The sequence below is a fragment of the Lepisosteus platostomus genome, chromosome 6, assembly GCF_059453375.1.
Source record: "Lepisosteus platostomus isolate fLepPlt1 chromosome 6, fLepPlt1.hap1, whole genome shotgun sequence".
NCBI classification, from domain to species: Eukaryota; Metazoa; Chordata; class Actinopteri; order Semionotiformes; family Lepisosteidae; genus Lepisosteus; species Lepisosteus platostomus.
This window is the reverse complement of record NC_142616.1, coordinates 45,517,245-45,533,847: the sequence shown is the minus strand read 5'-3', so window position 1 is coordinate 45,533,847 and position 16,603 is coordinate 45,517,245. Positions and strand designations below refer to the sequence as shown.

Here is a 16,603-nt window from a genome sequence, read left to right as displayed (position 1 = left end):
TCAGTACAGTAGAAATCTGCAGGATAGCTACAGGGTTCCTATCTGTGCACAACAAGCTCTAAGAACCGGCGTCTCTCTCTACATGCAGAGTTTTATCCCTACGTGGTGACAGCAATTGTAGGCTTATGTAAGCCAACACCTGACACTGGAAGTGAAATAGAATGAAATACAGTATACAGTATACATAAAATTAAAAAGGTAATGAAATATTACAAAGGAGAGGAGCCCATTTGGTAGTTATCAGCCAATTGGTCCAGCAATTTCATCCATTCATTTCTTGTAAATGTCAAGCTATCAGTTTCAACAACATGAATTGTTCCATACTGCCACCACCCTTTGTATAAAGAAGTCTCTCTTCTCAGGTTTCATTTCACTTCACCCTGGTTTCAGTTTCTATTTGCTGGTTTGTGTTTTAGGCTGTGATTTTTTTGTCAGTGCCTTTGAGGATTTTGAATACTTATATCAGAAAAGCCTTTCCATTTTGTCTGTTTTTTTTTTACCTGCATGTAATAATTTGCATTTACATTAAAGATAATCTGCAAAGTAATAAAGTCTTGCATTTGATCTAATTAGCTTTTTGAATTCTGCTTGCTGCTTGCTGCGGCATTTGGATTTTGGTATAATCTGCAAATATACCTAGTTTTTATACTAAAACTAAATATATATACTATATCCATGTATATGATATAAATAAGAAAGAACCGAAGCTCTTGTACAGATCAATGTGGTAGTTGGCTAATGGCATAACCCATTTTGAGCACTCACTCCTTATCTGTCCACTTTGCTTACTAGCCATTAACCAATTCTCAGTCCAAACAGACTCATTTCCCAATACCAACTACCTGTAACTTAAGAATTAATGTTTTATTAGGGAAATTAACTAAAAATGTTCTTGAAAATTTAAATGCTTACTAGCCATTAACCAATTCTCAGTCCAAACAGACTCATTTCCCAATACCTAATACCTGTAACTTAAGAATTAATGTTTTATTAGGGAAATTAACTAAAAATGTTCTTGAAAATTTAAATACACCATGTCATGTCCTCTGTGCATTGCTTTTTGATTTTCAATGAACTCTAACAAGTTAATTAAGCAAGACCTTCCTTTTTTAGAGCCAGACTAAGAATTCACTATTGTCAATGATATTATTTCCATAAAGGTGATCGTCTCATTTAATTCTAATGATTGTTTCTCTAACTTGACGTACTGTAATTGATGTCAGACTGCAGTAAGTCCCCAGTCCCTGTTTATGTCTTGAGCAACTGTTGGAAGAGCTGCATCAATGGTTTCTGAAAAATGTTTTGTTGCCTTCAGTACAGTTGGTAAGATACCAGGCCAGGCCAGGGGATGTATTAATCTTGAGTGCTTCTACTACCTGAAGCTGTATCTCTTCTGTGCTGATAATGTCCAAAACAGAACTCTGTCTGAGGCCTGTTGTGGACTTCTTACTCAGTGAACACCTGATAGAAATACTCGTTTAGTACATCACACCTTTCATTGTCTAAATTTTCCATTATTATTCTGGATGCATTTTACTTTACCCTTTATTGATCTTTTGTTGTTGTACAACTAAAAGAGCATTTTATTAAGAACTTTTTATTACTTATTTCAGCCTCCATTGTAATATTCCTTTCCTGGCACCCTTGGCTTTTCTGATATCCTTTTTTATCTGTGCTTGAAATGTATTGTACTCCTTTTCTACATCACCATTACAGTTCGTCCAGTTGTCATGCAGCCTGATATCAATAACTGAGATGTCCTGAAGTGTGATGTTCCAAACTGGTACAACCAGAAGGAAATAAAGCCACTCTGTAGTGTGTCCCCTGACAAGCAGGGGAGCCCTGTGCTTGGAGTCAGTGTGCACAGGCTTATTGTGTTTTTCTTTCTCGTAGGCCCTGTACAACTCCATCAAGAATGAAAAGCTGCAGTGGACCATGTAAGTGCCTTACTCCTCATCTCTCCTTGTGGGCTAGCTTGTGACTGGAAGAAACTTCTTTTCTTTTTTTATTTCCTGTCTTTCTAAAGACTTAACATAAATTAAAGTTATGGATTGTAGTCCTGTTTAAGTAATGTTCCCTCAGCCCTTCCTAGATATGAGGATGCACAGGAATAAAATAGAGCTAGTTCTGGTGGACAAGGAAAATGTGCCAGTTTAAAATGATTGTTAAAAATGTCTATAATGTTTTGGTTTTCTAAGATACTTACTTAAGCCATGTCTCAAAAATATTTTGGCACTCCTTTCTATGGGGAGTCATTGCTACAGTAGTTAGGCAAGGTATGACTAACCTGTCGATAGCTTCAAGGACAGGCACCTGATGAGGTGGGAAGGATGGTAGGAGACAGTGGTTGAATCTGCAGAACTCTGTTGGAGAGACCCTGTGTGCAGTGGTGAGAGAGAGCTGGGTGAAGGCCAGTAGCTCAGCCCTGCACACCCACGATCACTGCACTGTGTGACAGGTGGGATTAGTCACAGAGGCTGAAGCGCCCGGTTATTAGCACAGTTCTTCAGCAGCTCGGTTTAGGAGAAAAAATCTGCTTAAAGAGAACAGACAAAGTAGTGTATAATGCACTGTATGCCTACAATGTACCCAAGACATTCGTTTTCAGCTCAAGGTTGCTTATTTTAAAATGGCAGGAACAGACAGCAAGGCAGAGAGAGAGAGACTGCAGATTTAATATAATTTTCGAATGGTGACATGATGTTTATTTGAGATTGTTACTCAATGAGGCTACTTTTGATTCTGATTTTGTTTTTTAATGTTTCTGAAAAGCTCTAAAAAGGCATTGCATTATAATATTTTTTTCTTGAGATCCGTAATCAAGTTATGATATTTGCCAAGATATAAGGGTTGGTGTTGTCAAAAATGTATGCTTGGCAACTAACCTAAAAAAAGGTATTTTGAAGATAAGGTGGTAATTTTCAATTGCCATTCAGCCCTGAGCAGAAGCTGGATGTATTATCTTGGTCTTTGATTTTTGAGGTCGCTCTGTCAGTGACCAGTGGTGTTATGCTGCGTAGTTCAGGACCCCATGCAGACAGTATAATCTAGAAGTAAGCGGAAAAGGACAATGGGGAGGAGACAAGGATCAGGGCAGGTTGACGAACAGGGGGGCATGACCATGGTGAACTGGTGCTTGGGGGGCATGGCCATAGCAAACAAGTCCAAGGGGAAATCCGGGGCAAAGTCCAAGGTCCAATTTGGACAACAAACAAGACGAAGTTAAAAACCGGAACGGGATCAAGTGCAGGGACAGAGAATAAAAACGGGATGACGAGGCCAGGCGCTCTGAGCCCCGGACTCAGCTGGGTCAGGACGCCAATTGGAGGCCTATGCCCTCAAGCCGGGGAAGTAGGGCGACTTGATGGTAGGCGGGCCTTTGGGCGTCCATCTTCCAATGCAGAGCTGGGAGTAGCGAGCGCATCCGGCTTAAATAAGGAGGGGCAGGATAGAAGGCAGGTTCGCACAATCAACAACATGTGAAAGACCCGGAGCACCCTTAAGAGGAGGGATTATGATCATGACAAGTGTGGCCTGAGATGGAGAGGGGGCTGGTCTCTAAATCAGTAGCCTGCACACGTCTGGGGTCTCCTGGAAACACTCCTGGCTCCATGTCCAAGACTCCAGAATTTTCATCCATCTCTCAAGACAGCAGTAACAGGGCTGTCAGATCCCAGGGTCACTGAATTCAGTGCTGTGGCTCCATTCTCTTTCTGCAGCTCACAAAGAACACAGCGTTCCTGGGCACTTATGTGAGAGGATACGTGACTGTGTAGGTGTGTGGGGGATTTGTGTGTCAGTGATATTTTGTAGTTGTTATTGTGTGAATCTGGGCGTTTGTATTTCTATGTTTTAGGGTTTCTATTCTGGACCCAATGCTGTGATGTGCAGAGCTGCTAATTAAGACCCCAGCGTGCCATGTTTTGTTGCCATAGCTACAGTTCCCCACTTGCTTTTCCCTGTAATTATGACTGCAGACTGAAGTCACACTAAACACACTCAGTAAAACCGCTCCCTACACACACGCTCTATAATCAAAAACATAGTCAGAACAGGAACCATACTAGGTGCTCTGAATAAATATGCCTACGTACATATGCAATAAGTCAGGGGGAAAAAGACTCATGAATGCATGCCCAGGAGAGCATAAAAAATGCACAGAAGCACACAATAAACAACAGTGCAGAGACTTACTGTTTTAAAACAAATAGCAGTGTTACTGTCTGTAACCTGATCTAATCAGTTCTCCTAGCACAAAGACAGCCAGGTTACTTCTGTAAGACAGCATTCTTCCTTTTGGAAAAAAGCTGCCAAACCAGTGCCCCAGTATGGTGACCCTGTACTGCAGACAGTGCCGTCCTTCACACAAGATAGTAAATCAAAGTTCTGACTACTTATCATTACCATGTCTTTTACAATAAAATTTAAAATTTGGTAGAACGACATCCTCTGTAGATGTTTCACATTGCTCGATGCCTACACACACATTCAACACATAGTCACTTCCTTTTCCTTATGAATTTGGAAATTTTAGAACACAATCAATCCCAATATCTTAAGAACTGAAAACTCCAGTGAGGAAATACATTTATTTCTTATTACGGCGACACAAACCTAAAGAGAACTGGGAAATAAGTCCATCAGTTCAGGTCATACCTACCTGTTCAAAAGTCAGATTCAAATGGTTTGCACTGACAGTGGAAAACGAGAAGTAAATTTCATTACTAACATATTTAAACTAGTAAATAACTGAAGCTGGCCCGGCTTTCTCCATTGCAAAATCTAATTATAGTCATGAGGACTTTTATAAAATCAATTAATTTTATACACTGATAAGTCAAAGGGAAAATAGCAGATAAAAGGAGAGATTAAAAGAAAGATGAGGAATGGAAAGTCTACACACAAGAATAGTGAAGAGCACTTGATACCTGTTAACCATCACTGAACAACTGGTACATTACCATTATATATTAGCCTTTTAATAAACCTGTTTGGTCATATACATGTAGGCCTTCAGCTGACATGAGAGCACCTTGGCACACAGCTTGGCCTCACAGTAAGTCAAACATATTGTGTAATAGCTTGTGTAAAGTGTAGGGTTCTCATAGTTTTTCAATAATCTGGAAATAATGTGTAATGTCCCTCCAAAAATAATTTCTTTAAGTTGTGACATACATTAATTAAATATGAAGAGTCTTTAGAAAGTCCTGGTCCTCAAGTAAAGTTGAAGGAGGGTGTAATTAACCCTTTGTCATGGCCTAACGTTTCCCTTTAGCTCTGACGGGAATTTTGGTATCCCTAGTACAGGCACCTCTTTTGGAGACCAACGAAAAGTTAGGACCCTTTCTGATTTCTTCAATCACAGGAAATGTCTGAACTTTATAATCCACAACAGAGAAAGCAAAATGTTAACTTCATCTGTGTCTGATCTGACAGCAGTGTCCCTTGTGTCAGTCTAAGTGTAGGAATATTTGTTAAGGGACTGTTGCTTGAAGTTTCAAAGCTAAAAAATGGCTGGGCTGTTCTCCCAGTTCAGAGTCTCTCTCCAGTCTCACCATGAAAGAGCCATACCTCTTTCAATAGTGCGAAAAAATCCCCCAAGGAGGGAAACAACAAATAATTCTAAAAGTACAAATCCGAAATAGTTAAGTGTCACTCAAAATGAATTAACAATTACAGAAGAAAGCTAAAGTTAATAAGATTAAAGTAATAGTTCCCAAAGAGAATCTCCACACTATGCAAGCACAGCTCAGTCTCTGCTCAGGGTTACCTCACACAGCAAGAAGATAAAAGGCTCTGATCTGATGTAAGTGCACAGTTCTAATACAGACAAGCCACGAAGAATGTCACTGCATTTGGTTTGATAAGACAGTCCCTTCAAACCTGACAAACTCCTCTGCCTCCTTTTTCCCCCTGCTGGGCTGTGGCTGAGCTCTAGCCCTCATCTTCATGGGAAGGGCAAGATTGCTTTCTTCCTCGGAGCTGTTTATCAGGTTAGCTGAAAAGTCTGAACATTCTATGTCTTCATCAAGCATTCAGAAATAAAATAAAAAGAGAATGTAATGGTTGCGTATACAGAAAAGGTGTGGAATAGAGATCCAGGGAAGTTAATCCAGCTTCATAATGCACTAGTAAGACCTCATTTAAAGTATTGTCAGTTTTGGTCACTATACTACAAAAAATGTATTATATCCATGGAAAGAATTCAATGAACAGCAAGAACTAGCTCAAGCATGTAAATTCCTAAGTGGTATAGATTTAATAAGGTTAGATGACTCCTTCAGGTTCAGCAGCAAAACAAGCAATTGAGTGACAATTGAAAATTGAAAGATAATTAATTTAGTATGGAAACACAAAACACATCTTTACACAAAGAGGTGAGGGTGTCTAGAACAAATTTCCTAGCCAAGTGGTTAAAGGTCCAAGCTCTGCTATGGGCTCCTTCAAAAGCAGCTGGAAGACATTTTATGAGTAGGTGACTACGTTAACATACATGGGCTACAAAAGGAACAGGTAAATGTTTATTCTATGCAGAAAAAAAAGAAAATGTTGTGTTCCTTTTCAGCATGGAATGAAACTTAACTTGTTCCTTTGCATTTTATGAGAGTGAAAGTCAAACAAACAAGATAGCAGAATGGCTTTCTCTTGTGTCGCTTTTCCTGTTATCCTGTGATGTACAGTATGTGTATGATGTGAATGCTGGACTACACCTTCTACACCTTGAGGTCCCTTCCTTGTGGTTGTCCATTGTGACGAGAGTTACTTGTGGTATGGGCCTGTGGAAGTAGGACCACAGCAGGGTAAGGGATTGTGATTTGGGAATTCTACCCAGAACATCAAAGAAACCTTTAAATTCTGGATTTACTTATTGCTGCATTGATTTCATAATTAATCAGGGGCTATTTAATTTAACTTATTCAGCATTGACCCTCAAATATTTTATTTATACACTACTAAAAGACTAAATGGTGTGCTTCCTCTTTTGTTTTCAAATCTTGTGTCACTTTTACTAAATATTCTCTGTTTTTTATTACGTGTTTTATAAATATGCCAATCTGCAAAGTGTCTAACATTTTTTTTAAGAAGGCAATATCATTACTTACATTTCAGACACAGGAGTCAAAGAGGTGTGCGATGTTCTTTCTCCACAGTGATGAGGAGGAGCTGCGCAAGTCATTCTCAGAGTTGGCGGATGGCCGCACTGACTCCTCCTCTCGCACCATGAAGCGAGTCCCCAGCTGTGGGAACCCCTTCCTGGGTGTGGCCCAGCAGCCAGGGGCACTCGTTTACAAGAACGGCTTCCTGGTGCGCAAAGTTCATGCTGACCCTGATGGCAAGAGAAGTACGTTGCCTCGGTTGGCAATTAAACACACCCTCATCATTGCTCACGTCTCACCCAGGAACAATACTCCCCAGCCTTATCCCTCCTTACACCTGGGGCAACATTTCTCATCCTCACCCTCATCCTTACTCTCACCCATTCTGCGCCCTGCCCCCTTCTCACCCATACCCTACACCCCACACCCACTCCACCCTTCAGCAACACCACAGACCTTTTATCATTAGGTCACATCATTAAGTCTATCTAGAAAGGTAATTACCAGCTACTCACCCTGACTGTGTGTGCTGGTGTCCTCAGCTCCACGTGGAAAGAGAGGCTGGAAGACGTTCTATGCTGTCCTGAAGGGGCTGATTCTCTACTTACAGAAGGTACAGTGGCCTGTCTGAATGAGTTTGAGAGGATTACTGATCTCTAAACTGTTTGTGTTCCTTTGCAACTCTGTGTCTGCACTCCCCTTCTGTAATTGTGTCAAATTAAATTGAAAGTTGGTTTATAACAATATGATTAGATGTACAATACAGGACTGTATTAAGCTTATGTGTAATTTCCGAGTCCACAACGGATTTCTCTAGGTGTGCCTACTTCCTCCCACTGCCCAACAACATGCTGTCCAGCGTCATCTGTAAATGGACCCTGTATGTGCATTCCATGCTGAAAGAAGAGAGAAAACACAATGTTAAAGCTGCGAAGCCTTCTCACACCTGAAGAGGCTTCACAGCCGAAAAGTTGTGTTTTCTCTCTTCTCTTTTCAGCATGGAATAAACCTATTACTTGTTCCTTTGCAGAATATGCATGCTGACGCAGCTATCCACCTGTATGTGTGTATGAATAACTACATGGATGGGCGATGGACTGGTGTCCTACCCTGGCTACAGTTCAGCCTTGTGCTTTGTGCCTGGTGGGCTGGGCTCTGCCTCATTGGAACCCTCTCAGGATAAAGGGCTCATGCAGGGTGGATGATATAAAAGACAGCGAGCTGATGGATACAGTTAGCCAAATCTGAAAAAACAATCACTGTTCACTGTGTTACAATGCTGAATGAAGAAATAAAATTCACAATACACTGTAGAACTGACAATGATGTGATCTCACTGGTCCATTTGCTCCCCTCATCAATATTGTGAAAAAAGATATTAATAGCTGCACATAAATCTTTTTAAATAGGTCGGTATGTACAACTTACTCTACATTTTGTCCAGGGAAGATTCAGGATTACCTCCTTATGGACAGAGTGGCAGCTCTTTGTTTTAAACACCTGTGGCTGGCTGAAGCTCCTGAACATAGAGTTTTGTCAGATTACGGGACATACAGTATTAATTAAAAAGCATACTTGCCCAATGAAAAAAATCGAGAGGAAATCAACTGCAGTAACTGTTCTGTAACAGACTTGGAGAAATGTGAAGACACGTGTGATGTGAGACATGTTCACAATATTCTGGAGTTTGAAAAAGAGGTTTGATCCTCGTACATGTCCGCTCGCAATTCCAGACATGTCAGTTCCGAAATGACCCAGTGGAGCATCACCCTTGCAGCAGCCCCCGGCTCATCCCCTGGGTCCATCTGCCTCGGCCTTTTGGTCAGGTTATTGGTTCCTCAGCCAGGCGAGTTTAGACAATACAACAAGTTATCCAAATGACGCCTCTACTATGTCAGAGAATGGTTCTCTGCTGACCTCTAGTGTGTAGCCCACCAGCATATAGCGATTCAAACTGCCTATCAAACAACTTTCAAAGCAGCCCTCTCCAGTGCAAAACATGTCCTCCTGCAAACTTCAGTACCAAATCCAGTAAACCCCTCTTTAGATTATTCTCAAAATCTTTTTTTCCTTTTTCAAACTAGATTATAATTCTGTGTTGACATACTGTATCGTACTTGCCCCTTTTTCTCTTGTTGTCCAGGGGGAGTACAGGCCAGAGAAGCAGCTGTCCGATGAGGACCTGAAGAACGCTGTGTCCATCCACCACTCTCTGGCCATGCGAGCAGCTGACTACAGCAAGAGGCCCAATGTCTTCTACCTGCGCACGGCTGACTGGAGGGTCTTCCTTTTTCAGGCACAGTGAGTCCCCAGCCCCAGCAAGTTCCCGTGTTTGGGTGTCTGTTGTGGCTCTCCAGCTACCCTGAAATCTCAAGGGCTGTTAAGCAATTAGTGGCAGTACTTCACACTTGTTCCTGTACTTCTGCTGAGAAATATACATATGCTTTGAGCTCAAGAAATAAAGAAACACAGTCTATGAACTCATGTTCTGATATAATCTTTAAAACAGGCAGATGAATAAGACATCATAAAACTTGTGTAAGATAAAGACAGAGCCCCATTGGTTCTCTTACTAAGAAACAATGCAGTGAACTGAAGTAACTAGCATGCTGTGCTCTTACTGTACATGCTTTCCAGCCTGAACTTTATTTGGCTGTCCTGTTGACACCTAGAATGGTTGTATCTGATTTGTTTTTAAAATATTAAGACTCTTTCTCTCAGAGGCACTTGATAATAAGAACTAACAGCCAGGTTCAACTGGTGCCTGATACTATTTGGTAGTTATTTTTGTGGTGGCATTATAGCTTCTGCGTGTAGAAAAACAGGTCGGACACAGATCACTAATCAGGAGCCTGCAAGAGTGCCACCTGCTGGGGATGATGGTGTTTATCAACAGACATTATTGTCAGTAGGAGTGAAACAATAGGAGGTTTGAAGAGCCATGGAGGAGTGTGTGGAAGGAGAGAAACTGCAGTCCTGATGTTCACAGGAAGTCAAAGAAGAAGAGGCAATGGGCACAACAGACAGGGGAGAGAGGAGATACAGAGAGAGATAAGCACTTTTCTATGTATTCACACTCAGCAGAAGATACCTACAGTAGTATCTTTTTGGTATCTTCCGGTTTTGGGAGGTCCCTCATAATAATAATAACAATTGCTTACACTTCTATAGCACTTTTCTGGACACTCCACTCAAAGTGCTTTACAGGTAATGGGGATCCCCTCCACTATCACCAAAGTGTAGCCACACCTGGATGATGCGACGACAGCTATAGTGCACCAGAACGCTCACCATACATCAGCTATTAGTGGGGAGGAGAACAGAGTGATGAAGCCAGTTCATAGGTGGGGATTATTATGAGGCCATGGTTGGTAAATGCCAATTGATGCCGGGGTAACATCCCACTCTTTTTGAGAAACACTCTGGGTTTTTTTAATTACCACAGAGAGACAGGACCTTGGTTTTACAGCTCATCCATAGGACATCACTATACTGGGGCATTAGGACCCACAAAGACAGGACCTGGGGGCGGAGTGGTGGCTCTGTGGCTAAGGATCTGCGCTTGTGGCTGGAAGGATGCCAGTTCAAATCCCACAACTGGTGGAGGAATCCTACTCCAATGGGCCCCTGAGCAAGGCCTTTAACCCCAGCTGCTCCAGGGGTGCTGTATAAATGGCTGTGGTCCACACCTGCAGAACATAACTGGGACTGTTTTTAAAAACAGTGCACTGCTACAATCTGGATCCGGAGCTGAGAAAATAAAATTACTACATTGGCTCATGGAAAGTGCTATCTACATGAAAGCATTCATTCGCTTATTTTGTCCAAAATTCAGTCTTATGGGGTTGAATATTGCCTGAAAAAGACACTGCTGTAAAAATTAATTACATTTCCATCATGGTAATGATCCACTATGATCCCTATACTGTCATGATGTGGGGTTGCATTTTGTAAGAGTAAGAGCTGCTCACTCAATTCCAAAAAACTGGAATGTTTATACAGAAACATTCCAGCACATTAAAAAGTACATTTAATAAGCAAGAACATGCGGGTCTGTCACCAAGACCCCATGATATGCTTACACTCTTCTCTACAGATTCTGGAAAAGCATCTGCTAAGTGCATTGTCACTCAGCATTACAGGAGAGAAAAAGATGTATTAGTGCTGTTGTGCAATCAGCTCTAGGGTAGGATCAGTAGTAAAATTCCTATTCCATCATTCTCCATTATTGTTTGTATAAAATGGTTTAAATCTTTTAAAATTCAAGTCTTTTTATGTCCAACAGCCCTGGTGAGCTCATGATATTAACTCCCAGTGGCATATCTGTAAAATTCAAAAGGCCAAGATGCCTAATTCTGTGCTTTTTACATTTACATTTCTACATTTACAGATATAACTGATGTTTTTAAGCAAAGCACCTTACATTTACACATCTGGGTATTTTACTGGCACAATCTGAGTGAAGGGACCTGCTAAACTGAACAACAGCTTTGTCTCACCTGGGATTTGATTCCAGAGCAGCTTGGTGTGTTTTGGCATGTTTTTGAATTTGCTTGGCATTCAGTCTCTTGTGTCATGTCCTCCTCCTGCAGGAACGCAGAGCAGATGCAGTCCTGGATCACGCGTATCAACACGGTGGCAGCCATGTTCTCCTCACCCCCCTTCCCAGCAGCCATCGGCTCGCAGAAGAAGTTCAGCCGCCCGCTGCTGCCAGCCACTGCCACCAAGCTGTCACAGGTGACCCTGGCATGTTTATATGACATTTTATTAATTGATACGGTTTGTATGCATGGTGCAATCTTGTATAGTATATATACAGGTATGTATAATGTTTATGACACTGTTATATACAGTACAGTAGCTCTACTGAAGTTAAAATTGCTCGCCAGCCCTTTCTGCATGACATCAGGTCATGCTGTTTTTTTATGTGTTAATGACTTCACAAAACATTCCCAATAGAAAAACAGTGTTGCCAGGGCTCTGTAAAAGACATCTGAAAACCAGGTCAGTGTTACTGTAGACTGTAGGAGTCTGCCAATAGTAAGATACATTGTGCAGTGAGATGAATGGCAGGAGCTGATGCTCCTCAGGCACGGGCCAGGGTTCAGACAATTTTTTCACTCACCTTTCTGCCAATTACAATCTTTTGGTAACCCACTATCAAGTAGCTTGTCATTGCCAAATTGGGTTGAAGGTCAGGTTTCAATCTGCCTTCAGCTTCAATAAAATTCAGCATCTCACCCAAACCAACTACTTGACATTTGTTTTCAGTTGCATTTGTTTTCTGGGATGGACTAAAGCAGTTTTATTAATTTTACCAATACTAACAAAGTTTAAAAAAGTGCCCAAAAATGTGTCCAGCTCAAAATGCGACTTAGAAGAGAAAGTCACAGCTTCTGTGCCAGAGGGGCTGTAAGGAGGTTCTCCCAACAGCCCAGAAAGGTGCTGCACAGCTTGCAGGTAGACTTGCTCCTCAGAGGTGTTATGAAGAGCTCCAGCAGTCCTCCATTCAATGCAACCTCTGTTTTGGGCAGTCTGGGATTCACTAGGACAACAACAGTTCTTGTGTACAGACTCACTGTCCCAGCCTCCTTGGGATAGGGCTCATAGCAGAGGCCTCATACCGGAGGATCAGCACTGATTGGAGGAGAGGCACCATAGCACTGCATGATTGCAAGCACTGGAAGGACACGGGGGACACTGTGTCTCTGAGTGTTGAGATAACCCATCCTAATATTGGCAATGCTAAGACAATTGTGCCCAGCTACTGGGGGAATCCTGGTCACAGTCGGCTAGTGACCTGACAAGCCTCAAACTCGTGGATCAACCAGCCCTCAGGCGAATGCCTTTGCATCTCGACCCAATAATATATACTCAGAGTGAAGAAAGACACACTGCCTGCACATTGACATTCAAGGGGTGCTGCTTTGTTAAAAGGCACAATGAAAACAAACCTATTCAAAATGTTAGCTTGTTACAAGTGTTCAATATGTGGGAACACATAGTCTGAGGCATTCGGAACACCAGTGCAATTAAAGAAAAATATTGATCTCACACTCTTCTTATTGCCACACGTTTCGTACAGTTTCAGCCCCTTATTTCAAACACCACTTCCAAATAATATGTAGCAGCCTGTCTCTGAGGTGTTATTCACTTCTTGTCAATGACTAATGCTCTGTGCATGCTATTAGTGCAACATTGCAATGTGCACCAATAGCAATGTCCATTTCCCCAGAACAACATTCCGGTAAGGAGCGGAAATTCCATAATTATAAAGATAAGCTAAACATAGCTCTGCTGGACTGTTTCTGTGTCCCTGCAGGAGGAGCAAGTCCAGTCCCATGAGGCTCGTTTTCGTGCCACCTCCTCTGAGTTAGCCGAGCTGCGCTCCAATGCTCCTGACCGCAAGGTAAAAGGTCGTGAGCTGGAGGAGTATCGCCAGAGGGATGAATATCTGGAATTTGAGGTGAGAGCACAGTTAATAGGATGAAGGATAGGATAAAATGCATCGTCTTTCACTATCGAACCCAGCTGGCTGAAAAGGAGTCCAAAATCAGATAGCTTTATAAGATTACGCATCAGGCCCAGCAGGGTACACAAGACCAGTCTAGCAGGTACAGTTGTGCTTGAGTAAGTTAATGCCAGGTGTTGTGGCCTGTTATTTCACTGTCTCTTATTAATGCGACAGGGCTCCTTACGGCTATTAGCTTGAAGGAGTGATTTATTGTGACTTTCCAAGGAAAGAGTAGCTGTAATATGTGAAATGAGAGCAGATTGCAGTAGAACAAAGATCCTTGAGATAAAGGTTTTACAGCTTGACTATATTCTATTTCTGTGGCCTCATCCCCTGTCCTCTCCATCTGCCTCCCTCTGTGTCTTTTCATCAATCCGTTTCTCTCTGGGCAGAAAACACGCTATGGGACCTATGCCATGTTACTGCGTGCCAAGATGCGCTGTGGGGAGGAGGACCTGGCAGCATTCGAGTCGCGACTCTTTGATGACAACGGGCTCCAGCGCGCGCACTCCAGCCCCACGCTGCAGCAGGAGACCAGCCAGCAGAGCGGCTCCAAGGGCAAGCGCAGCGAGGGTCAAGGCCAGAGACACAGTTACCGGCAGGCCGTGAAACAGTGAGGCCAGGGAGGGGCATGGCGCAGGGATGGCATTCTCCCCAGTAAGGTTTTCTTCATAGGGGGGAAGGGAGAGACAGGATACCAGCAATGGGGCCTCTCTCATCTCCCCAGTCTCCTTAGCCAATAGGAATGCAGTGGAGATCATGTGAGGGACAGAGGAAGTGGGCAACAGTGGAGTGTGTGAAACAGATTGGAGTGGGGAGAGCAGAGACCTTGGGGAAAGAAGCCATCGAGAGAAGATACGCTGGTACTGGATGTGCAGGCTTGAACTATGCTGATGTGAACCAATATTAGGCCTGGTTCACACCTGGTTCTCACTTTTGACATTTTTAATCTTTTTTCCTTCATTGGCTTGTCCCTCCTGCCTGTGCTTCTGAATGAGTTTGGTTTTTAATTGGATGAAACATGCTTGTAAGTCCATATGCCTTTGAACTGTTGTTAACTTTAAAATAATGGCCAGGTTCATTGGATTTATTTCACTGTAGTCTGGACTATCATAGGTTCTTCAGAGACAAACAGATTTTTTTTAAAACTGTCATGCACAATTGTTTGCTGCTGAAACACTTTCTGTGAAGGAGCTGATGAACACTGATGGCTGCTGCAAGAAAAGTAATAGATAATGATGGAGGCCATCAGGGCTGAGCCCTGAATCTATAACCTGTAGAAGCACATCCACACTGTGTACAGTTGGCATGTCCTGTTCTTGCTCTGTGTTTTGATTACAATGGCGGAGGTAGCTTTAAAGCCTCAAATCACTTTCTGTGTTGTGGATTTCGTTCTTTGTAGAACACAAACTCTGTTCCAGAACAATTTTTTACAATATTGGCAGCTCTCAAAGGGCATGAATTGCTTTGTGGATCTGACTGCTGTCAGATATGCTGTGGAGCTGTTTCTCTGCAGAGTTTTCTCCCTGGATTTCTGTACCTGCTGTAAGTGGTCAATGGGCACTGGATTACAAAGACAGGAGTGCTCAGATCTCGGGGACGAGCCTGGGTTTTTGCTGTAGTAAGACGAGCTGTACTTGTTTTTTTTTATACTCCTCAGGTTCTAACCTTGGAATGTGATCCTATCTCCTAGGACGAGAGGTGCATGTGCTCTGTTCTGTGGCATGCTTTTACCATTTCTCTCTCCAAGTTGTTGTTTTAAACTGACATTGTTCCAGTTGTACTCATCCTTCTCCCCGCCATCCAGTTTGCTTCTTATTTGTGAAACACTTGTGTGCTACGTTGCTTGATCTTTTTCTAATGTCACTGACAGGGTTGCTCCTCCACCTTTCTAGAGAAGTACTGAGTGTGTTTTAAATGAGGTATGCCATGAGTTCATTGTTTTGGAGAGGCTAAGTTAATGCTGTCCAGGTAGGCTCTGAATGTAATTTTTGAGAATGTAAAATGGTTGTCTTTCTGTTCTTGATTTGCCTTTCAAGGAAGGTGCACATTGATTCTAAATGAAGAGAATGTGTGAATTAAGAACAAATGTATTTTGGGTTATTTAAATGCAAAGCTGCAAATGCAACATTATTGTTTAGAAATCCACCCCCTCCTGAAGACTGTGCACCCAATGCAGGGACTGGCAGGCAATGAAAGGAGTGTTGTTAGCAGTCAACATCACTGTAAGCACACACCGAACACAGTTCTCCACAATTCTATTGTGCACTCTGCTGCTTGGCTGCATTGATTTTTGAAAGTTTAAGAAGCTCTGTTACTTTCCCTGTGCATGAATTGAATTATTGTTACTGTTTGCTTTGTTTTTTTATCTTATCCTGCAAAAAAGACAAAGCTTAAAATCCTTGAAAACAATACAATTTAAAGAATTATAGGTTCAAGGGAACTACAGAAATGTTTTTACATGTTATGGAAACAATGAATACCTTTAATGTCACATGGAAGGATCTTAAAAAATAGAAAACAGGCTTGTAGCACTAGACATTTTGAAGGAAATTTGAATGTAAAATACTGTATCTGTGTGAATCTCAGAACGGGTATTGTACTGTCTCAAAAACAGCAAAGCCATCTTCTACTCAGGCCCACTCTGTACATAAATCCAAGCTGTAATGCTAGCATTCTACCAGCAGAGAGAGCTGTACTACAGGACAATTGAACAGCTTCAGCCATAAAAGTGCATTTGCACTGAAATGTAGGAGAAATCAGTTCTGCCAGCACTCCACGGCTTCTTAGGTCTTTCGACCTAAAGAATGTGCAGCTCCCTGTTTCTGCACCAGGTGCTTTTGCGCTAGGGAAACAGCCACCATATCAGATCTGCTGTTGCCCAAGATACCAGTTTCAAATCCTCCAGCCTGCTTGTTCTGCTGATCTTGTTTTGCAGCTAGATAAGGAATGGGGCTGAGATGTTGCCCATCTTTCTGCTGAAACAAGAGAG

The 16,603-nt window shown here is 42.2% G+C and overlaps 1 protein-coding gene across 5 annotated transcripts in view; it reads left to right on the top strand.

The window, feature by feature from the left end:
- The window catches only part of LOC148661804 (uncharacterized), an 85,971-nt gene extending 69,574 nt beyond the window's left edge, over positions 1-16,397 (top strand). For 4 of the 5 annotated variants that reach the window (XM_088636118.1, XM_088636116.1, XM_088636120.1 and 1 more), the window contains exons 11-17: positions 1,894-1,937; positions 7,152-7,342; positions 7,640-7,710; positions 9,241-9,398; positions 11,690-11,834; positions 13,420-13,563; positions 14,004-16,397. In XM_088636118.1, the coding sequence (XP_088492244.1) occupies positions 1,894-1,937; positions 7,152-7,342; positions 7,640-7,710; positions 9,241-9,398; positions 11,690-11,834; positions 13,420-13,563; positions 14,004-14,228 (978 nt within the window). In that variant the 3' untranslated portion in view covers positions 14,229-16,397. The other variant, XM_088636121.1, reaches the window with a different exon arrangement.
- The last annotated feature ends 206 nt before the right edge of the window (positions 16,398-16,603 follow it).